General features: G+C 38.2%; 1 protein-coding gene across 3 annotated transcripts in view; it reads left to right on the forward strand.

Moving 5' to 3' along the window:
* Nucleotides 1-26,354, forward strand: part of VIT (vitrin) — a 58,067-nt gene that overhangs the window by 26,478 nt on the left and 5,235 nt on the right. For 2 of the 3 annotated variants that reach the window (XM_007420926.3, XM_025168354.2), the window contains 9 exons: nt 8,301-8,375; nt 10,807-11,028; nt 13,045-13,095; nt 14,699-14,737; nt 17,283-17,330; nt 20,457-20,519; nt 23,303-23,450; nt 24,840-24,943; nt 25,787-26,013. In XM_007420926.3, the coding sequence (XP_007420988.1) occupies nt 8,301-8,375; nt 10,807-11,028; nt 13,045-13,095; nt 14,699-14,737; nt 17,283-17,330; nt 20,457-20,519; nt 23,303-23,450; nt 24,840-24,943; nt 25,787-26,013 (977 nt within the window). The remainder of the gene's footprint in view (nt 1-8,300; nt 8,376-10,806; nt 11,029-13,044; nt 13,096-14,698; nt 14,738-17,282; nt 17,331-20,456; nt 20,520-23,302; nt 23,451-24,839; nt 24,944-25,786; nt 26,014-26,354) is intronic. The other variant, XM_088144607.1, reaches the window with a different exon arrangement.

Consider the following 26,354-nt stretch of genomic DNA (forward strand, 5'->3'; position numbering starts at 1 on the left):
TTATATATACAAAAGCTAATAAGAGGGAAAAAATTGGTACCAAAGCTCAGAAATAGAACTCAATTGATGAGCACACTAGGAAATATGCAAATTAGCTGATGCCATTTTTCACACTATTGAAATGTTCTGAATAAAGTGTAAATAAATGAATTCATTCAGATCAGTAAGCACTCCCTGCTTAGGGTTTACAAAAGTAGCATTCTTTAGTTTCCCTTTTATGATGTTTTAGAAAAGTTGTGGTCTTAGATCCACCTATTCCCTTTTCCAGGTAGCATTCAACATTTTTTCAACACAGTTCTAACCACTGGTACCAGTAAAGTTGGGTATTCTTGTTTTAAGGATTATATTTGTACACATTTCCTTAATCAAGTGCCAAAAACTGAAGTAAGTCCCAAAAGCACTGTACTGTATGGTGTTTACCAGAAACAGATGGACCATTGAGGTTGGGAGGTGGACTTTTTTCTCTCTGTGGAGAAAGGGAGTAGTTGTGCAAGTACCCACGGACTCCTGCTTGGTTCTCATGGTTGTTCCTTTTTTAATAGTAATTTTATTAAAAATTATAACTGTAAAAGCTAATACAAACTGGAAAAAAGATAGAAGAATAAAGCATAGAAAGTGCAGAAAAGAAAGAAAAAAGGAAGAAAGAGAAAGAGAAAAGAAAGAAAAATAAGAATATAGTAAAGAAAAGAAAAAAATATATAATGAAGTGACTTCCCACCTTCATCACAACAAGTATAAACAGTTTTAGTAACATATCACCTTCTCTTAAAATACAATAAATGATCTCTTCTTCCTGTATCTCATCTCCTGTATCTCATCTCCTGTATCTCATCTATAAACAAAGCCTCGTCATTTCAGTCTTGATATCGGCAAAAGTCCATTAAGGGTTACCAGAGATAACAACATATCTATTTTAACCTTGATCAAATAAACCAACCTTATATTCCTTCCTTTTGCTTCTAACAATCTTAATGTTTAGTCTATTCAAATAATGTCCTAGAACTTGATTTCTTTCCATTTTTTCTTTGTCCCTTCTCACAAGATTCTTCAAAATTTTAACAAGCTTTTTTTATAAATCTTATAAATATAGGGAAATTATCCAGGTCACTCTCTTGGTTGTTGTTTGTATATCCCTTTTAATTATTAAGACATCAGCTGGTTTCTTTTGAAGATCCAGTGTAACATCTTTTTCCAAGCCATTCTTGTAGCCAGTCATTTTTAAATCCACTTCCAACTCAGTCTCGATCTTGTCAGGTAGAACTTGTTCCTCTTCAATAATATCTTTTAGATATAGTCTATTCATAGAGAAATCTGGGTCCATTGTTCAAAAATATCCTTCAATATGTCTAATGTTAGAACATTTTGCTTCATTCTGTAATTGTAAGTCAAGTTTAAGTGTTCTTCTCCTTTAATTGTAATCTTTAGTTCCAAGTTCCCTCTAGTGTCCAACTTTTAAAATCTTATCTTATTAAGTTTTTTAAAAAAACATTCAAAACAAAAACATTTTCCCAAAGGGAGGATTCTTTATAATTAATTCCAAAATCTTATTTCAAATTTATCTAGACCCTTAGTGTGATTGTAACTTTCTAATTTTTTTAACGTCAAAGTTTTAATCAGCCTTTTGCTATTTATTCAAAAAAATTTTTTTTAAGTTTTTAAACTTGTAGTTAAAACTTCTTTCACTAAGGATTGAAAGAAACCCACCCAATGCTGTAAAACCTGGAGATCCAAAGGTTCCTAATAGCTGAAAAGCAATTAATAAGCAATTTCTGAAAATGATTAGAAAAGGAAGTGTGCGAATTTACTGTCCTTTCAAAGGTGCCAACCGCAGTTTCAGCAAGATGGTTAGGGTTCCCTCACCTCCCAGAGCTCTAAACCCACTGGAGATTGCTATCTTGTGGTGTCCTAGTGAGGAGCAGATCTCTGGAGCACTTGTGGGTGATCTCATGTCCTCTTCTTGTCCGGAGTGGAATTATCAAAGAGCCAGTCCACTCACTGTTCTTCATTCTGCCATGGTCATTGGCTCCACTTTTCAGAGCCATCTTCAGTCCTCCATTTCTTCCTCTGAAAGCCCCGGTTCTCATGGTTTTTCCAAAGGACTTTCTTAGCAAGGGTCAGTGCCTTCTCAGCTTGTTCAAAGGGAGAATGGGCTGCAGAGAAGCAGGGTAGGAAATATTATGCATTAGTCAGGTTGGGACCCATTGAGTATTACAGGCATCTTAACCCTTGCCCAGACTAAAGTATATAAGATACTACTCAGGCTGATAATGGTGGTATAGGTAGATCATCCCCCAAATATTTGCTTTTGATTCTGCTACAAGGGCATGTGGAGACATTGGTGTAGTAAGGGCAATAAGTTCTCATTCTTTTCTTCCATGCAATCTCTTCTGTTTATGTTGAATTGCTTTGCCATTTTAAACCTGTTCCAACAATCTGGAGCAAACGTAGCTACTCATTCCTAATTCTAGGCCATTTATGAACAAGTTTAAAAGCGTTGGAGCAATTATTAACTTCACTGTTAATATCCCTCTTTTATTAAGTTATTCACTTTATATCTATTCCCTGCCTGTATTCGTATTATGCATAGTAAACCATGATTTGCTTATCAAATAAGACACAATTGGATGAGTTTAGACAAGATGCTAATCCAGAACCGAACAAACATTAAGGATTAGTGTACTGTGTAAACCAGATATTTATTTTAGAAACAAAGCTAGACAAATGCATAATTTATGGGGAATAAACAGGAAGAATTAGAAGTCTTAAAGCAGTAAGGCTAGTAGACATTACTGAAACCTGGTAGAACAAAATGTCTGAGTGGACTATAAGGACTGAATGGTGTAACTTATTCAAGAATAGATTAGACTAAAGAAGAAAAATGTCTTTACATGTGTAGAGATCCAGAAATTTGAGCATGAGTATTTGGATAAGAATACTGGGAAGGGGAAGGGGGATGATATTATTGTGGGGTTGTGCTATGGACCACCAAGCCAGAGATAAGATCTGTAAAATGCTCCCCTGGACCAAATTACAGAACTTGCAAGGAGAAAAAAACATAGTAATAATGGTAAATTTTAGCTACCAGACATCTGTTGGGAAACAAACTCAGCCAGGACTATATGGTCCTCAAAATTTCTCAGTGCTCTTGCTGATTCTTTCTTTTTCTAGAAGATTGAAGAGGACACAATGGGATCAGCTTTCCTAGATCTGATTCCAGTCAATAGGGAAGAGTTGATTGAAGAGATTGAATCTAATGAGTTTGTGTCATTGGCTCCACATCAAGCTGGAAGGAGGTATAGAATGGCATATGGCAGGGCTCCATTCTTGGCCCTGGTACTGCTCATAATTATAAATGACATGGGTAAGAGGTTAGAAAATAAGATTATCAAATTGCAGACAACCCAAAATTGGGGGCCGGGGTTAGCAAACACCTTAGAGGTTAGTATCAAACTTCAGGAAAATCTTGACTAACTTATATTAATGAGCAGAAACCAGCAAGATTGATTTCAACAGGAACAAATCAAAGTCCTTCATTTGGGTAGGGGGGAAAAAAATCAAAGGATGGGAGAGTTCATGCTAGACAGCAGGACATGCAAAAAGATCTGGATGTCTTGGTGGATAACAAGCTGAACATGGGCCAAAAGTGAGATGCAATTGCAAGAACAACAATAAATGCAATCCTAGGCTACATCAATAGAAGTAATCAAGAGAAGTCATTTTTTCTCTCTATTATGTGTTGGCCCAATTGTATTCAGAATGTTGCACCCAGGTCTACAGACCGCATTTTAGAAAGGTTATTGACAAACTAGGATGTGTACAGAGGAAACAATTAGGATGACAAGGAGGCCAAAAGAAAAAACTTGAAAGGAACAATTAGAAGTATTGGGTATGTTGTGGAGAACAGAAGACTGTGGGAAAACTTGAAAGCTATCTTCATGTATCTGAAGAATTGTTGTGTAGTGGACAGAGCAGGATTGTTCAGAGTTGTTCCAGAAGACAGGACAAGAAACAATACAAGTACAAGGAAGTAAACTTTGGTTGCACGCCAGAAAAAAATCATGATGATAAGAGCTGTACAACAATGGAACAGACTGCCTTGGGAGGTGGTGGGCTCTCTTTCTCTAGAAGTATTTAAACAGAGGCTGGATGGCCATCTGTTGGGAATTCTGTACTAATTGAGTCCTGCCCTGGGAAGGGCAGTGGACAAGAAGATTTCCAACATGTTTCCAAACCTTCCATTCTATGATTCAATCTCCTGCCAGTCCAGAATCATGACATTCTGTATGTGTTATACCTCTATTTTGCTTTGACTGTGCAAGGCAATTGAAGAGTACAGAAATGATGTCCTATTCACTGGATGTTAACTAACTGAGTCAAATTGCTGTGTCAAGTTTTGAGTGCAACGAAGCCTTCATTTTAATTTTCATTCATGTGGTGAGGAGCTGTAGACCTCTCTGCTGCTCTTGTATCTCCACCTCTTTTTCCTTGAGGACTATAGCCATTTAACCATGTTAGCCCTTGGCTTTGGATTTGAATGATGTGCCAGATTATGGTGAAGATAAGTTAGCCTACCACAAGCCATGATTATAAATCATAGCATTGGCATAGCATATCATCCACATCAAATCTATGGCCGAGTTTTCTTAAACACATTTATTTATTTATTTATTTACTTACTTACTTACTTACTTACTTACTTACTTACTTACTTACTTATTTATTTATATTTAAAATTTGTCACTGCCTATCTCACTGCAGAGCAACTCTGGGTGGTTGAATTGGGAGCTAAATTAAGATTGTGTATGAGCTCATTATTCAAGACAAAACATTTCCAAATATTAAGCCTAACTTTAGAGATGATGAGTACCTTCCAGATGAGTTTAGAAAATTGAAACAAGTATGTGGCTATGTTTAGTTTCCATATTTAAAAACAAAAAACCTAGTACAGCAGGCATATTTACTTTTCTTAGCAGCTCCTTCAGTAAGCTGTCTCCAGCAAGTTGACTTTTATTTTTGGCTCTCTTGTGATAATAACAGATGGCTAAAAGAATATAAAAGCATTACGTAGCTACCACTTTGGAAAATAAGAGAGGGTCAATAAAACAGCCTCTGTTCAAATGCACAGATAGGATCCAGTCAAGAAACAGGGAACAGCAAATCAGTGTCACTGATAAACACTTTAGTAGGTTGAAATACAACCTTTACATTAAAAAAATAATTAAATACCCAAGTGATCAAAATGAAAACTGTCTGGTCCAAGATATAGAGAGGATTGAAGAAAATAATGCAAAGAAACCACATGATTTTCATATGAACATGAAATTGGAAAAGTAGGATGTTAAAGCCTTTGCTTTCAGTCATTAAGTTCCATAAAGCTACAAGTATTGAGGGAAACCCAGAAAACTAAGTAAAAAATGCAGAAGAAAAGACACATTAACTTTTCTAAAATGGTCCCCCCTTTCAGTTATTTAAGTTATTAATGTAAAGCTATTAATATGTATGGAAAAGTTTAGGTTCCCTTGACAAAAGAAGCTAAGGCAGCGCCAGAGAAGCCCTGTCATGGCTTTAGAGGCTGTGTGAAAGAGATGGCAGGCACAGGCGGATTTACAAAATGATTCACTGGATTTTCTGCATCTCCCTTCAGGTTTCTATAAATGCCATAATGGTTTCTATATGTTCTCAAAACATTTGCAGTTCCTGAAAGCATTCTGAAATACTTAAGGAATGTATCTTGGAGCAGCACATGGCAACAGAAGTAACTTATAGTATGGCCCAAAGAAATGTTTCTGATTTACCTTAGAATATCAGTGTCAACCCTCACCCCTGTACATGGTTTACATGTGATATCGTATGGGAAATCTTATTCTTAAATTTCATACGGCATAGACCTGGGTCCCTTTGGTGCCCGTAAACTGGTAAATCATGGGTTTAAATATGCTTTATCCTGAAATGGAATTCAGCTGGAAAACTATGTTAAATAATGAATCTATACAGTGGCTGATTTACAAACAAGTGATGTGGTTTTGTCTTTTGTGGGCTTAGTGTGTATTACAAACTCATCCAGTGCTGAGGATGCCCTAAACCATAGCCCAGTTTGTCTGACCTTACTTTAAGTGGGTGTATGGACCTAGATGCTGTAGTTTGTAAACCATGAGTTATGGCTTAGCATATTGGGTACCAATTATTATTTATTCAGGTTCAACCAAACGTAGCTTAGGGTACCAATAGAAGAGAATATATGTGTAGCTCAGGGCTGAACTGTGGAGTCCTCGGGGTCCTCTGAGCTTGGTGGTTTTCTTGCAGACGTTTCGTTACCCGGCTAGGTAACGTCTTCAGTGCTAGAATGGGATGGGGTTTGCTCTCTGTTTATATACAGTAGCTTGCCCTGCCAGTGTTGGTGGGGGTGTTTTTTCTTGGTAGTTTTTTCTTGCTGTTTGCTGCTTTTTTGTCTGAGTTGTAATTTCTTGATTAGGGCATTGTTTATTGCTTGTTTGGTGTTAATTCCTGTTTATCTGGGAGCTGATTGCTGGCAAGGAGCCTACTTTCTCCTTCCACTATTTTATGTTCAGATGTGTGGAGTCCTCGGGGTTCTCTGAGCTTGGTTGTTTTCTTGCAGACGTTTCGTTACCCGACTAGGTAACATCTTCAGTGCTAGAAGGGAGCGGGGTTTGCTCTCTGTTTATATACAGTAGCTTGCCCTGTCAGTGTTGGTGGGGGTGTTGTTTTTTCTTGGTAGTTTTTTCTTGCTGTTTGCTGCTTTTTTGTCTGAGTTGTAATTTCTTGATTAGGGCATTGTTTATTGCTTGTTTGGTGTTAATTCCTGTTTATCTGGGAGCTGATTGCTGGCAAGGAGCCTACTTTCTCCTTCCACTATTTTATGTTCAGATGTGTGGAGTCCTCGGGGTTCTCTGAGCTTGGTTGTTTTCTTGCAGACGTTTCGTTACCCGACTAGGTAACATCTTCAGTGCTAGAAGGGAGCGGGGTTTGCTCTCTGTTTATATACAGTAGCTTGCCCTGTCAGTGCTGGTGGGGGTGTTGTTTTTTCTTGGTAGTTCCTAGATTAGGCTGCAGTTTACTGCTTGATTGTTTGTCTGAGTTGATCAATCAAGGAAGTTGAATTAAGGAACTACCAACTCACAGCAAACCCCACTCCCTTCTAGCACTGAAGATGTTACCTAGTCGGCTAATGAAACGTCTGCGAGAAAACAACCAAGCTCAGAGAACCCCGAGGACTCTATAGCTTAGCGTGTGTAAACCTAACCACTATACTGCATTTGGCAACTTTGTGATTCCAAGCACTTCAGAATTTTTTCTAATTAGAAGTGGTCTGGGAATGCTTTTAATAAATAAATAGTACAAAAACTATAATTTGAAAAATCCTGGGTAAGTATTATGTGTGAACCAGGCCAGCGTTTTATTGATTCTGTAACTTAGGTTTTGACAGGTACACTGGAATAAATTTTGGAATATTTCCTTTGTGCTAGTCACACTGGATCATGATCCCATGAATCATGATGTTTATGAGGAAGGCAAGGTGGAATAACTGTCCCCTTGTGCAAATGATGCCAGTGATATAATTTGTAAGTACATAATCAACATCATTTGTGTGATGACATAATGATGTGTGACATCACTGTGATCTCTAATAGACGCCTATGCTGGTAAGGAGTTGATTTCAAGTATTCAACTAAAATTGCAGATGATCATAATAAAGCACCAGCCCACCAGCCCATATGTGTACAGTAGATCATATTTTGAAAGGCATTCTTAACCATCTTGGAAAATGATGTCTTGGAAAATGAAAAGATGGGCTTAAGAATGCTGTATTCATGGACACACCTGATGCTATGCCATGAAGCAATTTGTACTTTTTTAAGTGTAGCATGATGGCGCCTGGCGCAATATGGTTCATGGGGTCACGAAGAGTCGGACACGACTTAATGACTGAACAACAACATGATGGGAATAGTGTAGTGTGATGGAAACAGGAGTCCATGTGTGGGAGAAAACCGCTATCTCTATGGAATGGCTAATGTTTGTGGGAACGCTAGTTGTGCCTTCTGCTCCTGTGCTCCTTCCCCAGTGCAGGCTGGGCCAACAGTTGGACACCTTTGGGCATTTGGGGGCCTTTGGGAGGCAAAAGGAGTGCCCATTTTTGGAATGCAGTTCTTGACAAGCCATGCACACCTGGTGCAGCCCTCAGTTTGTCAACCCCTTACCTATTGGCTTAAAATTGTAGATGCTTTTTATTGTATGGCCATATATACACTTACCTTAGTTTTCGGTTTTGTTTTCTTTAGAAGGCAAACCCAAAAGAGGCGTGCAATACCCATCAACTCTTACCTATTCATCTTCTGAAAGCACAGTCACTAAAGGCAAGTGATGGATTTTCTGCTAGAGGGTGTATTATTGTGTTTCCTCACATATGTATCCATGTTGTAGTGACTTGGATTAAGAACTTGGGCAGGATCAGTTTGTAACCGTATTCACGCTAGCTTATATAAGTATCATATTATAGATGTTTCTTTAATGCTCTTTATTGTATCCTCATTTAACATGGCTTAAGAATGGATTTTTTATTATTGTGCCAATCTGTGCCTGGTAGTGACTAACTGACTGCAGAGTTCATGCCATGAGAAGAAGCAGAATTCAAGGATATACGATAATCTGCCTCCTCATATCTTCTGGCTGTGAACATAGGGTCAGCCTGTTATTCTAACCATCAAAGCCTTGACCCAACTTAACCTACAAAGATACAATGTCTCTTTTCTAGGGATGTGCCTTTAATGATTTCACGCCACCAAGGGTACCTCACATTCCCCTTTTGTGGTTTATCTTTTTTCCTTATCAAATGTAAGGCAATTCTTTTTGCATTTGGGAACTTCTGCTAGTGCATCTGTATGCTCAAACTGTCTTTGATCAACATTCTATATACATCACTTTGTGACTCTTGGTCTTTGCTTGTTGGAGTGCAAGAGATCAGGGATTCACTATACTCTGCTAGCTTTGGAACTAATAAAATGATGGTTTGGATCCTCTCCAGTCGTTGGTGCTTTTTGGGTGAGTTTTCCACCACATTTTTATGTAGAGTTTAATGTGTGATCTGCAGGCACAAACAATCTTCTTCATGGTGATACTGCTGTCATTTATATCTGCAACATAAGTTTTTGAGCTATTTTTGACACATTTGTACAACTTTCCTGGACTGCCATTTTTTCATCCTAGCGAATATTTAAAAAAAAAATGCTTTATTCTGTTTTATTTGTATGACAAGAATTGGATGAAGATCAAGGCTTGTTATAAATCAAAGATGAAGCATTCTAAATCTTGCATTGAAAACTTACATTTTTAACATTACTTTCCTTGAAACTGCAGTGAGGCAGCTTACCCAATAATTGCAGAATTCACTTTTATTAAAAGCAATTTAAAACTCCTAATAATTGCAGTAGGAAAATGTGCCCCTTCTGACATTATTACTATTATTATTATTATTATTATTATTATTATTATTATTATTATTTTGTTCTGATCCTTCTTTCAGTCTGCCAGACAATGAACTACGGCTTCTTTCACATAAACATGCACTGAATGACTACACCTTTGTGAAACTGCAGGATTCTATTTTTAATTAGTACGTGCTGCTAGATCAGAAAATGATTTTATCATTGCTCTGTGAATTTCAGTTCACTTCAAACTGGCTGTCCTTTTACAATACTGTAGAACAGTGCTACCTCATTTCTAATTCCACTTTGGCCAGAGGCTGACATGTAATTATTTCAATATCATAACTTACTTTTAAATGAAGGGTTTTGGTATTAAATAAAAGATAAATTTCCAGTCCTGAAAATGTTTCTTAAAAGAAATAACTACATTCTAGTCAGAGGTATCTGGTCTTTTGACTAACCCAGATACATTTGCTTGGATCCAGATGACCTTTTATAGTACAAGGGGATCCCCACAAAGCTGCCTCATCAGATTCCTCAAACAACAAGGGAGGAGGAGGAGGAGGAGAACAACGATGACGACGACTAAAGCTCTGCCACACAGAGAAAAGAGCTAGACTGGCCAAAAGCCAGTCTTGAGAGACGAGGAACGTTTATATTTCAAGGAAGTTGTCAGAGAACTTTGGGGGGAGGGTTGCCCAAAAAGTCAAGACAAGGGCTTCAATTGTGCAGTTGTGGCTGGCACCTTTGACTTTTGGACCATACCACTTCAGAAATATATAAAGCTACTTTCATTACATTATACTGTTTTATTTATAAATGACGTTTATTATATGTATTATTATATATATAAATGGCTACAAATGTATATGGCCACCCACTGATTGAAAAGAACTCTGGGCAGCAGACAAGAATAAAAACACAATACAATGTCCAAAAAGCCATTAAAATGAAAAAGTCACCACTGAGGCCCCAACAAGACTGCACACATACACACTTACACACATATAATCAGATCATTTATTTATTATTTTGTTTTTCCTAAAAAGGGCATTCCTTGTGCAAAATACTATGAACGCACAAACAGTTTGTGGCAGATGAAGAAACTGGTTCTGACCCATCACTGCTGGATTGCTGAGCACAAAATCTTTTTCATGAGTTTGGCAGTGCTTATGAAGGGACTGCTGACCCTCTCTTAGTTCTGGCTATTTCTATGTAGATCACATTGCATCTCCCCCTACCCCAGCCATCCCCAACCTACAGCTGAAATCCAACCTAAATGGGTCAGCCAGCACACCTGGAGGGCAAAGCTGTTTAGGAAAGTGCTTGTTCAGTGAGATGCTATATTTCAACATTAATATAGGATATTCGTTACGGAAAGGATATCAGACAACTGCTGCTCCATTACCAGCCACACACGGTGCTGCTAACATACTCAAATCCTTCACCACCACGACAGAATTTGTCCGCACAACTCCAAAGGCAACCACCACTCCAGCCACCATTGCAACAACGACCATCACTAAAGTGACAACTGTTACAGCGGCCAAGCCTCTTGTTGCAGTACACAAGGTCAGGGATCTAGGTGAGTGGAATGGGAGGAGCTTCACAATCTAGCTGTTTAATAACCCGGTTCAGGGGCAATGGGGACAAATGGCTAGATTTGCCTCCTTCTCACCACCATTCTCATATTTCTCTACAAATGCAAAACAGTGGTCTGCTGATGACTCCATGGAAGACTGTTCAGAATCATGCAAGTCTGATTGTGCTGTATCTCCTCCTTCTTATAGGTCAGTGAATTAGGGAAGTGTCTGTCTAAGCCTCTTCCAAACATTATCTCATCGTGGACTTAAAAAATGCTTCAGTCCTACATAATTCTTTTCATTCAGAAATATTCTTAGGTCTCCTTGCATGCACTGCATGTTGAGACCTCCATGCAGGTTTTCAGTAATATTCAAATCTGGAGACGATGAAGGCCATTCCAAAGCCTTTACCCTTCTTTTATACAAGTACTTCATGGTTGATATAACCTACCTCTTTTCAGCTTCATTGTTTGCTTATTTTGTAAACTTCAGGACACATTGAAATATACTGTTTGATCAGGGGTGCTTTAACTTTCTCCATGCAACTGTACCCCCAGTTCTGGATTAGGATCCCTTGTAATCTTTGTCTTCTCTGGATTCAGCCCCAACTTCTTCATCTATGTCCAGTCCTTCACTGCATTCAGGCAATAATCTTGTCATAGTCTGGGGTCTACTTGTTTCTAGCTAAAAACGCTGTGCCAGGGCTGTAGGTAGTTTGAGTCTAATCCAGGTTTATTACATGTATAGTCATAAGCCAAGTTTGGACAAAAGCAGATACAAAACAATCAAGTTAATTTTCATAGAATTGATTAAAAAAAATTCTCCTTTCTTTTATTTTCTTTTTAAATTCCATTTTAATTTAACTTTTTTTTAATTCCATTGATTCTAGTGAGACAGTAGTAATGAGAAGTATGATATGGCCTTAGGTGTGTCCCATGCAGACCTCTCCTGGCACAAGTACAGCAATGGAGGCTTCCATGAGTGTAGTGGTAGGTCTTCCAGAGGCAGAGTTGTCTTTTCCACAAATCTCTCTCTACTAGCAAAGCAATGCTTCCCTCAGCCTCTTTTCCTGCTTTAAAATGTCAGCCTGATAGAACCGCCTGTTTAATTTTTCATAAATGTAACTTAAAAGTTTTCACTAAGGATGGGCAATGTGTGGCCTTTCAGATGCTAAGATCTTAGCGATCATAACCAGTGGTGAGGAATGATGGGAGCTGAAGTCCACTAACATCTAGAGGGCCATACATTGCCCATTCTTGTTTTAAACTATTTTGAAGAGTTTTTGGAAGAGAAATTAACATTCTTAATTATTTGTTTATATGAATTTGATATGTAGAGAGTTGGTTTCACAAAATAAAATCTAACACATACCTTTGCTCTCAGTTTTTTGCCCGATGAATGTTTCTAAAAGTGTTTTCCTACAGCAGAGCCAGGACATTCTGAGGTGGAACATCTCCCTCTCATGCACTCTGAATGCAGGGCTGAAAAAAGTTCTAACACAGCTTCTTATGGGAGGAGGTAGCTCTTTTCTCCTTTTCTGGAGAACCTGCATGCCTGCTGGCTCTGGCAACCACATGCAACCAGGACTTCTTCAGCCACAACCTTCCGTTTTACCTTTCCAGTTTACTTTCCTTCTTCCTCCCATTTCTCTTATTTAGTTTTAGTTGGGAATTTCAGAGGAATGCCATAGGCACCCAGCTCATTCCCAACAAGGTGCTATCCATGGACTTATCAGAAGACTGCTCCAAGAGCAAGAGCTGAGTGGGGACCTCCCTTAGCAACACAATGTGTTATCTCCCTTCACCATCTCATTCCCCATAGGGATCAGCCAGCCCGTCTGTATTGTTGCTAAGAAAATTACATGATTGTGTTCATGAAGTCACCAAGAAGTGACAAATATAAGGCTGGCATTTATACTTTAATTATTCTCCCTCTCCTGCCCCCATCAGCTTGTTTCACACACTAGCATTTTTATGCTTTTGTTCTTGGTAGTAAGAGATTTTTTTGTTCATTCTTAGGCTCTAGCAATGTCCATCCAGTTTACTCATCAGCGGTGGCTGCAGCATCAAGTAAGTATCAGGACAGAGCATGGTTTTTCTGAACCCACAGTCCTCTCAGATGTACCTGAAAACAAATCTCAGTGAAATCAACTGCGTATTTCAAACTGAGCTCATTCAGTAGAGAAGAAAGTACTGAAACTTCAACTGTATCTATAATATGAAAGATCATAGTAAGTACAAAGCAGGATTATTGCAATAGAAGAGCCACTAGACACTTAACTTTGAACTGTCTTCTCAACTTGACTTTTTAGTCACTAACAATGAATAAATCGTGTGATTCTCTTTGAGGCTTTACAGACCTATGACAACAGTCCTTTTTTCTTCCAGTGAAAGCCTCCTTAACCCTGATCAAAATCATAGAAAAAAAGAAAGAAATATGAAGTTGTTACAGATGGCTGTTAACAAATGACTGATAACATATCTGTAAAAGTCTCTTTGAACTATACTACTGTCTTATTAAATTCACCCTAGCTGTATCTAATGCTGGGAAAGATTGAAGGCAAAAGGAGAAGGGGACGGCAGAGGATGAGATGGTTAGATAGCATCACTGAAGCAATGAGCATGAAACTGAGCAAACTCAGGGAGGCAGTGAAGGACAGGAAGGTCTGGTGCGATGTGGTTCATGGGGTCACGAAGAGTCGGACACGACTTTACAACTGAACAACAACAAGCTGTATCTAAAAGAAAAGGTTGTTGTTTTGTTATTTGTGCTAATTCTTAAAGTTATACTGCAAGTGCTTGGCAAAATAGTAAGTGCATAAGAATACACCAGAATAAGAGTTACCTGTACTACACCTCTAGTTGTTGTTCAGGTGAGTTGCTACATCTCTTTAAAAGGGGCAGAGGATCGGGGTTATCAGTACCACTCTGAATTGTGGCCCATTTCATTATGCAAGTTAGGAAATTGTTGACCCGACTTATATATAAGTACATTACTGATGTTAAATGGAATTGTATGAATTCTTATGTAGGAGCCACCCAAATGAACACAGTTGGCTTAACTTCTGAGTAAATATGCATGGGATTACACAGGGAAGGCATCATTCAGAATAAATCCTGATTAACTTTATTACGCTTGCTAAACATTTGAAGAGCTGCAGTTTGGGGAAAGGGCTGGGCGTTCATCAATAGAACTTTCTTCTTCCTGTTTCCATAGCGCAGCCTTCTTCCATCTGGCACTTCTCAGAAGCGTTGGGACTGATTACGAATTCTGAGGCTGGCAGCTCCCAGACATCTAGAGAGATCATGTTGGGGAACGCTGCTTGACAGCATATTTCTCAGGATTCCCTTGGAAAAAGTCATGAATCTTAAGCCAGTTTTAAATTCTGTGCAGCAAGGCTAAGTGAAATATTTTATCATTTTTCTCTAAATTTAAACTGTAAATGTCAGTTATATCTGATATAGAACAATGAAGATCAGCTTTAAGGATTAGGACAGTGTTTTTCAACCTTAGCAACTTTAAGATATGTGGACTTCAACTCCCAGAAACACTGGATTAGGACAAGCATTGTTAACTCCCAAAGCAGTAAAATCAAATATTCTTTTAAAAATTACTTTTTAAAAAAGTTTGGGAAACTTCAAATAAGATATTCTATTTCAATTCCTATTTTAGGGCAAGTTCAAGCTGTACAAGGAAGAACCCAGAATCAAGGTATATCTTAATTTAGAATAATGCAGACTCAATGGATTTAAATTAAGACAACGTTAAGGTTTATTAACTGATCAGTAAAATATTTTAAAACATTCAGAGGCACTTCTGGCTACACAGGTAACAAAACTATCCTTCATCCTAATACTGGTAAAGCTTTTTATTATTTTTAAGATGTTCTTAGAAAGAACTCAGATTCCTGACAGTAAAACTACATCCCAATTAAATATGCTTACTTTAGAATAAGTTCCTTCTTACAACTTCTTAGGAAATAGTTTTCCTAATTATTTAGTATGATCGAGCCAACTTTAAATAGGTTTAACTTAATTGCTCCTATTTTAATACTGAGGTAATTTTGTAGCTGCCCGCTAAGTATCCTCTAAATTAATAATTGAAAACCTCACACTCATTAAACCAAAGTTTGGTTTGAATTGGAACCCATAATCAATTTACGTCAGCCCCACTGGATAGATCAGCCAGGGGATCAATCCATTGGAAAGCAAAAACTATACTGAGATTGTCTATAATAACAGAATCTTTATTCAAGTTTAATGATACTGTACCTCCCATTCTTCTTATACCTCAGTGAATCAGGGAGGTATTTGCCTAAAATACTTCCAAATATTATCTTGTTCCTCAGAGCTTAAAAAAGATTTCAGACCCTTTTCCCTAGGTAACAGTTCTCACATATTCCCATCAAGATCATCTTCCTTACTCTCTACAATTTACTTCTCTCATATCAGATCATGTAAACATAACATGATGTAATGATTTATAGATTGCAACTCAAGGACTATCTATTTCTCACCAGTGTGTATCGTAGAAAAATAGATAATGTCCAAAGAAATATGTTTTTCATATTAGATATTGCAGCAGGCTGTCAATCACAAACATGTTACACAAATCTACCCTTGATCTTAGCCAAAAGGCCGAGAATCATATGAAATATGATTTGTATTTTCTTTTAGTTTTGCCTTTTACTCTATTTTGTTTGCATGTTCTTATTACTGTCTTGTATTTTGTATTCTGATAATGGCCTCAGGCTTAATCAATATGGTGATGATGATGATGATGATGATGATGATGTAGGTAGGTAAGATGCAACAACCTGTTCTTGAGTGGGAAGATACAATACCACTTTGCACATTTTTGCATGTGAGCCTCCCAGAGTTTTGGGAATCAGACGGGATACAAATTTAATAAATAATTGTTTTTCCCTTCCTCGGGAATCTGATGGGGCAGAACAGGCACACCCTCTTCCCCAGCACTGACTCACTAACAGCTCCAGTTTTCTCCAAGTTTTAACCTCAGTGTCCAGGCTCAAGCCATTTTGGCATCCATGATCCTGCATGAAACCCAACACTGGAGTAACAATAAATGAATTAGTTTTATTTTATTAAATACAACAAAATGTGTATTGGGGAATAAGATGGAAGAATCAAGTTATTGCACAGTTAGTTCTCTATAAATATCTAGCAATTCAGAAATCACAAACAATTAAAAAAAAGAAAGAGAGTGGTAGAAAATGTGAACGAAGATAAAGCTACCCAATTTAGCAAAACAGCACAGAAAATAAATGAGGCATCCCTCTGTTTCTGTCTGTAGCTTTCCTACCAGTTTTAGTCTACTGCTTCTAATTCTTCTTGGTCTTCTTCCCAAGCATGTAAGCAAATAAATGCATCAATCATCTGTTAAACTAAATAGCTTTCCAGATATTTTCACAATAGAACACTTGATTTATGGGATTACCATGTGATAAAAGTCCCCACATAGCACTGGTGCATCTTTCCAAAATGATTTAATTTCTGTGATTATCATATCATCAGAAAAAGGCAGTTTTGATATTTCATGCCACATATTTTTTTGCAATTGTGTCTCAGTACTGGGATCTGATAGTGGCAAAGATCAGAAGAAGATCCCCTACTACAGGAATGCCACAGGCAGATATCAGCTTAATTTTCTGTAGTCTTTGGCCTAATTTCCAAAATCCTATACATCCAATCAAGTCCACCAACATCATCTAGTTCCTCCACTGGCAAACTGTTGCTGGGTGAGGGAAGTAGAGAGAAACAAGATGCCGGAAGGAGATGGAATGGCTGACCCTTCTTCCTCATTGCTCTGCCTTCTCTCAGTTGTCCTGCTGAGTGGCTTCCAATAGATCATTAGCAAGGTGGCCCTCAGAAACAAAAAAGTTCTTTGCTCCTCCCCTAATATATTATTTTGGTCCAAAAGATCGAGAGAAGATGGGATAAGCAAAGAATTTAATCAAGAGATAACTGGGTCCCCCCTCCCCCAAACGGAAGATGGTTGAAGGAAGTCCCCTCACCTGCCTTCCCAAGTTCATGTCACAACTCAAAGGATCTTTGTGACAGCCACAAATGCCTCTTAAGATCAACTTAAAGCAGGGTTTGTTTTACATGCTCTACCGTTTACATTTTTCCAACAAAGTTGATCTCATGTATTTCTTAAGATGTGATATTTATTCCATTAGCTTAAAATTAAATTGTGACTTTGATCAATAACTATGTTTGTTTCTTGTCTATAAAAGCTACTGAAACAGAGGTCTGGAACTCTGGATCAAGACTTTTGGGCCCAGGTAAACTTTTTACACAAAGTCTACTAAGCAGTAACAATGCACAGAACGTGTGAGTATATCATGTGTGCAGGAAACATACGCATATATATATTTTTTTTTATGGTGAAGTTGCTTACATTTGGTGATGACATATGATTCCTTTGGGTTTTGTGAGCCACTACATTCTTAGAAATATAAGCAAATTAAGGCACATAAGCAAATATGTCCTATAATGTGAAATAGTAAATTGAAGTTCTTTAGGTTAGATTTATACATAAACACTCTTACCAGCTGATCAACTTTCATTTAGGGGTCTCCACTGAAAAATATTTTTGGGGTTCATATGGCACCCTAAACCTTAGACAACTTTTCACACAGGCTGAATTCACCCAATATGTGAGGTGAAATGAGATGATTCTAGCTTTTCTTCTTTCAGTGATGGTTTCACAAATACAAATTATTGCCTGATGTTGGAATTACACAAAGTGAGTGTGCGAACTAACTAAAATCTTCCATGTGTTTGTGTTTGTGTGTGTGTGTGTTTTGTTTTTTTAGCCAAAAGGGGAGGAAGTGTTGTGCAAAGCTGTCCATGGGTGTTCAAATAATTTTAAAAGATGATCAGAATTAAGAAATAAACTGTACATGCCAACAGATAGTCGGAGGTGGATAGAAAGTGATTCATTGTAAAAGAATGTCCAGCTTAGATAGATGGAGCTACCACAAGGGAGGATTTTCAGGAGGCCAGAATGCAAGACAAAGTTGGCCCAGTAATTGTTTGATGCATACCAATTATCATTTCAAAGAGAATTTTTCTTAGTCTGTATGAGGCAATTGTTGCCTGAATAGAGATTTAATGAGCCCGGACAGCTGTGACGATCTGGTGGTGAAAAAGCTTAATTAGCTTGCAGCAAAGTCCCACGTCAACACGCTGAGATTCTCAGGGCTGACAATGCCATTTTAAAGCAAGCCTGGGAACTTGCAGGACTCCCTGGAAACAGCAACCTTTTCAGTTAGCTCTGAGAAATGCATGTTGGGTGGCCTTCCTGTTCTGAGGTTTCCGTACATACACTTAGGTAACGTAGCCTGCCTTCGAGGCAACATCGAAAGCCGTGTCTATGATTTGGTGAAGGTGACAGAACTCGCTGAGATGGCCAGGTTGATCTGTCTGATTAGAGAAAAGACAATATCTACGTTTATCGTTGACTGGAAACGCCTTATGGACTTTTTGCATAAAACAGAAAAAAATGAACTTATGATTTTTGGGTTTGTTTGTTTGTGTAATTTATACAGCCGCCTATCTCACAAGCTAGTGGGTGGTGTACAACAGTTTTGATGATTAGACAGGATAGAAAGAAAAGAGTCACAATATAACTTTAGAGAAAGAGGTAAATTTATAATTGTACGATACTTATAACTGCTGTAAAAAAGATTGGAAACCACTTGGACTAGAAGACCACCAAGGTCCCTTCCAACCCTATGATCCTATGATTCTTCGCATCTTTTTTCTTTCTTTTCTATTTTTCTTCTACCTTTTTTTCCTTTCCTTTTTTTTTCTTTTTGAACTTTAGTTTTCCCTTTTATTTCTTCCTTTTTCTTTTTTCTGTCTTACTCTATTTTGGTTTGTATTACTTCTTGTTTTTAAAACTTTCAATAAAATTATACAGTAGAGTCTCGTTTAACCGACCTTCGCTTATCTGACATTCTGTCTTATCCGACACCCCTAAAAAAAACACAACACCCATAAATCGGCGACGAGAAAAGTGTGCCGCTTGTTTGTGAGCGTGAGTGTACTCCTTCTTGTTGCTCCTGACGGTGCGGCACCGCAACGCAAAAATCGATTGCAACAGGCGCAGCAGATCGTGTGTTTGTTTTTTTTACCGCATTCAATCGTTACTGTGTGTTATCCGACATTTTCGCTTATCTGACGTTCTGCTGGCCCGTTTATATTGGATAAGCAAGACTCTACTGTATTTAAAAAAAAGAAAGCCATGTCTATGATAATATAAGTAGAGTTTTAACATGGTGAAAATCATTTTTAAAAAGCCTAGTTCTCCACCCTTCATAAGTACTGCATAAGTAACCTGTGAACATAAGATGCTCTGGGTTTCAAAAAAGAATGATACTTCCCAACTTGCAGTAGCACAGTATGCCCCCCACCCCACCCCACCCCACTTCACCCCATGGTCTTTGAAGCCCTGGGGCTCTTCAGGCTTTCAGGAGTAAAGTCAGCACTTTAAAAGGGACCCAGGACCTTGCAAACAGGCAGGCAAGCAGCACAGCATTTAAGGATTGGCATTATGAGGTACCATGTCGCTGCCCCACTTAATTGGTGGTGGTGTCCTGTGTCCACTGGTGTTGCCAGTGTGTCTCCAAGGGTAGCCTCATTCAGCAGGTGAAGACTAGTCACAGTCCTCTGTAGAGTTTCCCATTTGGCCCTGTACTTCCAGCAATACATGTATTATGGGGCTGGTTCTCAACTAGGTGGTGCTCACGCCACAGGTGGGATTCAGAAGCGGTATAGGTAGGTCACATCTGAAGTCACTGAAATGTTAGCTTAAGTCTCTAGCATTTCACTTATAGGAAAGAATGTAATACAGATAACTCTGTTTCTATCATGTTGGGACCCAGATTCTTTGGAAGTGAGTGGTGGGACTAAATATAAGATGGGGTGAGAAGCACCAGACTGTAGAGCTTTCTGAGCATTCCAAGGCAGTTGTACCAGCACACAACTGGATCTATACCTTACTACCCCAATCCTTCCATTTTATCTGGACACCGGCAGAAGTTCACTGTTGTCTAAAATATTTTCTCTTTCTGTGCTGAATCAAGTAACTGTCAGGCCTAGCCCAAGGAACTCCAAGAGACGATACCAATTCAGTCCAGCTATGTTTATTAGCTACAACCTCTAGCAAGAATCTTCCCAGACTAAAACCTCATCTTCTTGTTCCTCCCACGCGGTTCTGGTGAGCTAAGAAAATGTTTATCTCCCTGAGCTTGGCCTTCATAATTCCATTCCATCATAGTATCTGAATGCAACTCCATGATTTCTTTGTTCAACATTTAATTACCAGATTGATGTTTGATATGATGGCCTCCTCCTTCCTGACCTTCGAATTTAATGATGATATATAACACTGATTATTCTAGGTTTCAGCTCCAAGGAAGACATGGTCCCAAAGCCTTTGAAGCCAGTTTCCCAGGGAAATCCAAGTATGTGAATCTGAAATTTATTTAGGCCCTTTCATAGTCATCTTTTTTAGTAGACAAAGAGAAGAACATTTTATTGACTTGGCTTTTCATGAATGAAATATGCTTTTTGGGGGTGGGGGCAATAGGGTCAAAGAGGAATGTGGCGAGAACCACTAGTGGGGACAGATTAATTCCCATTCAAGCCTATTCAAATTTTGATCACTTATTAATAAATGCAGATTTTTTTCATTAGCTTGAAGCAATGGCAAATTATTACTATGTAAAGGTACTATCTGTTAAGAATAAATTTGGTTACTGCAAAAAGAGAGAGAGAAGGAATGACTTTTTTATCCAGAGTTGTGTTAACCAATATAAGAAGATGAGTGTGAAGGCATGTATTCAAGAGATAGCAATCAGGGTTTAAATATTCAGACTGGAGAAACAGATCAAAAAGCCTTAAAGAAGAGAATCAGCAAAAGAGAATATATGTAGTCAGATTTGAACTATGGACTCCTTGGTGCTCTCTGAGCTTGGTTGTTTGCTTGCAAACATTTCATTATCCAGCTAGATAACATCATCACTGCGAATGTGGGGTTTGCTCCCTGTTTATATACAGTAGCTTGCTCTGCCAGTTTTGGTGGGGGTGTGGTTTCCTCCTTGATGGTTCTTTGATTAGGGTATTGTTTTCTGCTTGACTGTTTGCCTGGTGTTAACCCTGCTTATCTGGGTGTTGGCTGTTGGAGAGGATGTGTCTTTTTGTTTCCTTCTTAGATTTTTTAATTGTCTCTTTTGAATGGTACATAAATATGGTTTATTTCTATGTGTCTATTGATGGCTGATTTGTCTGAATGCCAAGCTTCCAGGAATTCCCTAGCATTTTTGGATTTAGCTTGGCCTAGGATGCTCACAGTTTCCCAGTTGAAACTATGGTTGAGTCTGTCCATGTGTTGTGAGATTAAGGAGTTTTCATCATGTCTTCTGACTGTTAGTTGGTGTTCATGGATGTGATCTGCTAGTCTTCTGCCTGACTGCCCCAAATAGTGGTTGTTGCAATCCTTACACTGTATGTTGTAGATGACTCCTGTTTTTTCTTCTTGGGCTACTGGATCTTTTGGTTTACTTAAGATTTTTTGGAGGGCTTTAATTGGTTTGCATGCTATGGTGATGCCATGTGATTGTAATAGTCTGTTGGTTGTTTCTGAGATGTTTTTGATATATGGTAGTGTTATCCTTTTCATAGCTTGTGTTGGTTGTGCTGTAGTAGGTTGAGTGGTCAGGCACTTTTTGATAAAGTTGTGTGGGTAACCATTTTGTGGAAAGATGTTGTATAGCTGGTCTGTTCCCTTTTTCAGGTGTTCTGGGTTGCTGCAGTGAGTTTGTACTCATCTGAATAATGTTCTTACACAGCTCCTCTTGTGGGAGGTTGGGTTGTTACTTTGGTAATGAAGCACTTGGTTAAAGTTAGGGTTATGGGCTCACCACTCACAGGACTCAGAGCAAAGACCATAACGCAGCGTCTAGAAACTATAGCACTCCCACACATTCAAACAGAAGTATAGATCTGGTATGTAGATGACACCATCATAATAAAAAAGGAACAACTAGAGAAGCCACATAAAACAATCAACAAAATCTTTAAAGGAATAAAATTCACAAGGGAAGAAGAAAACAACAACATCCTACCCTTCCTGGATATCCTCATCAGCAGAGGAAACAACAGCAAACTAGAAACGCAAGTCTATCAAAAAACAACACACACTAACCAAGTGCTCCATGACCAAACTAATGACCCAACCTCACAAGGACTCCATAGAAGAGAATCACTTCCATGACTGTCAGAATAGCAATTCCTACTTAAATAAAGTAGAGCAGTTGTATTCTGAAGAAGGTGAATCACTTTTAAAAGTGGCAGCTTAAATGAAAATGCAGAAACTGGTTTATTCAGTTACAATGTGCACTAGAGGGAAGGAAAGAGAGAGAGTAAAACTATTTCACATAGCTAAGCTGTTCCTGGACTAAACTTCATTCTGTTGTTGGGTGAACTGAATGGCCTAGACAGATAACCCTCACCTATAGAAAGTCAGAAGAAAGTCAGAGAACGTCATAGCATTCTTCCTATTATGGTCAATCAGTAGTTATAAAGCATAGGTTGTTTATACTCTCACACCTACAGCGTTATAGGGTTGGATGCAGCTTTATTGTTGGATGAATAGGAAAACTTACTTTGTTTGCAGAAGGGACTCAAGCCAACAAGGGCAATATTTATCTGTTTCTCCTTTCCCCTGAAGCCTCTGTTCTAGTTCCCATGCTATTGCATGGGACTTTAGAGGAATCTTCAGGGTGCATATGGGACCACAGGGATGGAGAAATTAGCTTCTCCTTCTCCCCCCTGAAGAAGAGTCCAACCAATAGTTCTCCAAAAACCCTAGAACTCACCTGAAGCTTTTGCACACCCCTGCAATTGGGCTGTTGGTCACAAAAAATCACCAGGATACTCCTAATTAGAACAGAGGCTGTGAAAAAGTGGTTGGATGGCTGTTCATTGCTGCAACAGGTGCTGTGGCACGAGGGGCTACATCTCCGGTTGGGATGCTTGCAAGCACCGCTTATGGCAATCTCGGTTGCCTTGCACCTTCTCCCCTCTATGAAGGTTGCAAATATGGCTATAACTGCAAATAATGATTGGTAGACTATTTGAGAGCTTCTCTGGTCTAAGATAAATGAGGTGTTATGATCTCCTTATCATCATGCAATACAGATGGTCCTGTGCTTTTAATTTATTTTATTCTATACTCTTTTCCTAGATTGCAAAGTTGACTTGGCCTTCTTGATAGATGGGAGCTGGAGCATTGGCAGGCGCCGCTTTCAGATCCAGAAACAGTTCCTCAAAGACGTAGCGCAAGCCTTGGATGTTGGCGTAGCTGGGCCTCTCATGGGCATTGTTCAATATGGGTAACAGTATTGTTTTTATAAAATCCATGTATTTAAGAAGATAACAGGAGACTTTAGGACAGATTTTAGAAAGACTTGTTTTTTTCAACCTAACACTGAGGTATGTATGTATGTGTGTATACACACACACACAGACACACACACCTACAAAAATAAATAACAATAAAATCCAAAGACATGTTAATTCCCTTTCTAACACCTTTTTCATGAGTATTTATGGACTTAAGAGAATATGTAGCTTTAGGTTTGCTAACACATCATAATAGAACGTTGGTCAGTAATTGGATGGGGTGGACTTTCACTTCTTCTATAGTGCACTAAAGGTGACACTCTAAAAGTAGTAGGGGACTTTTAGGGGAAGGGCCAAAGCAAAAAAAAAAAAAAAAAAGTGTGTCATAAATTAATATTCTGCCTCTGGCAGTAGCCAAATATGTCCAAGAGTTCCAGAAGAATGGCATAAAAAATGTAGGAGAAAGGGCAACTTATACATGCTTGGGATGACCACTGCTCAATATTTTTTCTTTTAATATTGCTGATTTGGGATAGTTTATTTTCAGTTTATTCATTTTATTTGTATTATGAATATATTGGCATAATATGCATCACGGGGTATGTGTGTACATGTGTATACAACCTATATTCAAAATAGCTGGGGCATCTGAATAGATGAAAAAAGTTAAATATAAAATTAAATAAGATCAATCCCCAAATCTATCTAAAATTTAGCTTAAAGTTTATCTTCCTGGATGTTTCAGAGATAAAAGGGTTCTAAGTAGTGGGGGAGAGAAGGAAGGGAAGCAAGTCTGTGCACTCACAGTTAAGAGGGAGCTCTCTGCCACATGTCACACGTACCTCCTAGGGGTGAAGTATGGATCATGCCATGTTTTCAGCAGGAGGTCTCCAATCATATGGGTTCAGAAACTACCTGAAGTTTAATTAGGTGCCTTGAGGGAGGACCATCTCAAGTTCCGACATGAAATAAATAAATAATAGGATATTAATAAATGTATGTAAAATTAAATAAGTATGCTTTTATTAAACAGAAGAGTTGATATCCAGTTATTTGAAAGGATGAATAAAATGGAATTGGCAGATGGAAGCAAATAGTAAATTAATTATTAGTGTTCCATCTTCTGCTTAGAAAAATCATCTCTGCAAATGACTCATACCCATGAAAATATAACAGTCAATTGTTTGTGAAAAGTAAAAGCATAAACTTAGCTGCATTTACTAAACATTCAGACATTTCAGGATGCATTCAGGAACTCTTTGTGCATATAATTCTTTGGTTGGTAAAAATTACCTGAAAATTGACCTCATTTACTTTCATTAATGGGCTGCTATTAATACTGGGTTTTATATGATTTCTTCTCTTTGTTTTACAAATAGGGATGACCCTTCTACTGAATTTAACTTGAAGGTCTATGCAAATACCAAGGACTTAAAAAATGCCATTGAGAAAATACCCCAAAACGGAGGCTTATCAAATGTTGGTAGGTAGCTGATACGTCACACCAAATCTGCTTAAGAATCAGATGCCAAGATTTGTTGCTATGCTTCATGTTCTGGACAGATTCAACTCAAGATCACCACCTGCCTCACTCATTCTGGGCTGTCTTCTCCAATATTGGGGGAGGAAAGATGTTCCAAAAATCAACAATTCTGAATTCTGAAAGAAGTAGCCAATGTAAACATACATTTTATTCCACAGTATAAAGACACTCATTGTGTTTTGGGATCACCATTTATCAGCCTAGAATTTCAAACAAAAGATGCCAGAACTGTATTACTTTCCATCTTCTAAAACTTATCATGCAGATAGTATAGAACCTTTCGTCTTGGCTACAAATCCAAGTAGTTTCTGTAGGAGAATTTCTTGTTGGATCAGAGCCGCCTGAGTATGTGAAGTTGATATACATCTGCAGCTTCAGACACATTTGGTTGAGACAATTATTTGCTTCATATGTTTTTAATGGACATGAATATTTCCATCATAATATAGACGGAAACTTTATTTCAGCTATTGTTCCTGGCTGAGTGCATATTTCTATTCACATTTCAAGGGAAACCTGTATTCCTATCAAAACCAAATGCAGATAATGGCTTTACGTCTAATTGATCCTGACAATAAGAAGTTTCCTATTGATATCTGCTGCATCTTCATGCTGGGTTTGGGTTGTTCTTTGGTTTGGTTTTGCTTCTGTCCTCTATTCTATCATTTCTAGACTTAATGATACGCAATACAATACCAAATAAATAAATAAATAGTAACTAGCCCTTTAAAGATTTACTAAAGGAAGGAACAACTCTTTCCCCTCTACCATCCTTTCTCACAGGAAAAGCACTGTCCTTTGTTAACAAAAACTTCTTTGATGACTCCAACGGCAACCGAGGTGGTGCCCCCAATGTGGCTATAGTGGTGGTGGATGGATGGCCCACCGATAAGGTAGAAGAAGCCTCCAGGCTGGCAAGGGAGTCTGGCATTAACATTTTCTTTGTCACCATTGAAGGACCCAATGAAAGTGAAAAGAAGAATGTCATTGAGACAAACTTTGTGGACAAGGTAAGCGAGAGGGGAATACATAGGAAAGTGGCAGATTTTGGAGTGTGCATGTATTATTCTAAGAAAATATGGGGTCTAATCACTTTTCCACATATGGCATGATCCATACCGGAACAGCCTATAGTCGTTTGGCCAAATATACAAGCATGAACAAAATAGCTATTTCACAGTCTTGGGACTCAGTTCTGCCAAGCATTGTGATACCATTAATAACATAACGTACATTAAGGTACGCTACAGTTTGCTTTTGAATGTAAAAAGGAAAACTGGAAAACTGTTCTTGAATGGTAGATTTTTAAAAGAAAGTTGATGAAAACTGGACAACCACATATTATAGGGTG

The sequence above is a fragment of the Python bivittatus genome, unplaced genomic scaffold, assembly GCF_059951505.1.
Source record: "Python bivittatus isolate LINGU-HERP-01145 unplaced genomic scaffold, Pbiv_v1 ctg000020_np1212, whole genome shotgun sequence".
Classification (NCBI taxonomy): Eukaryota; Metazoa; Chordata; class Lepidosauria; order Squamata; family Pythonidae; genus Python; species Python bivittatus.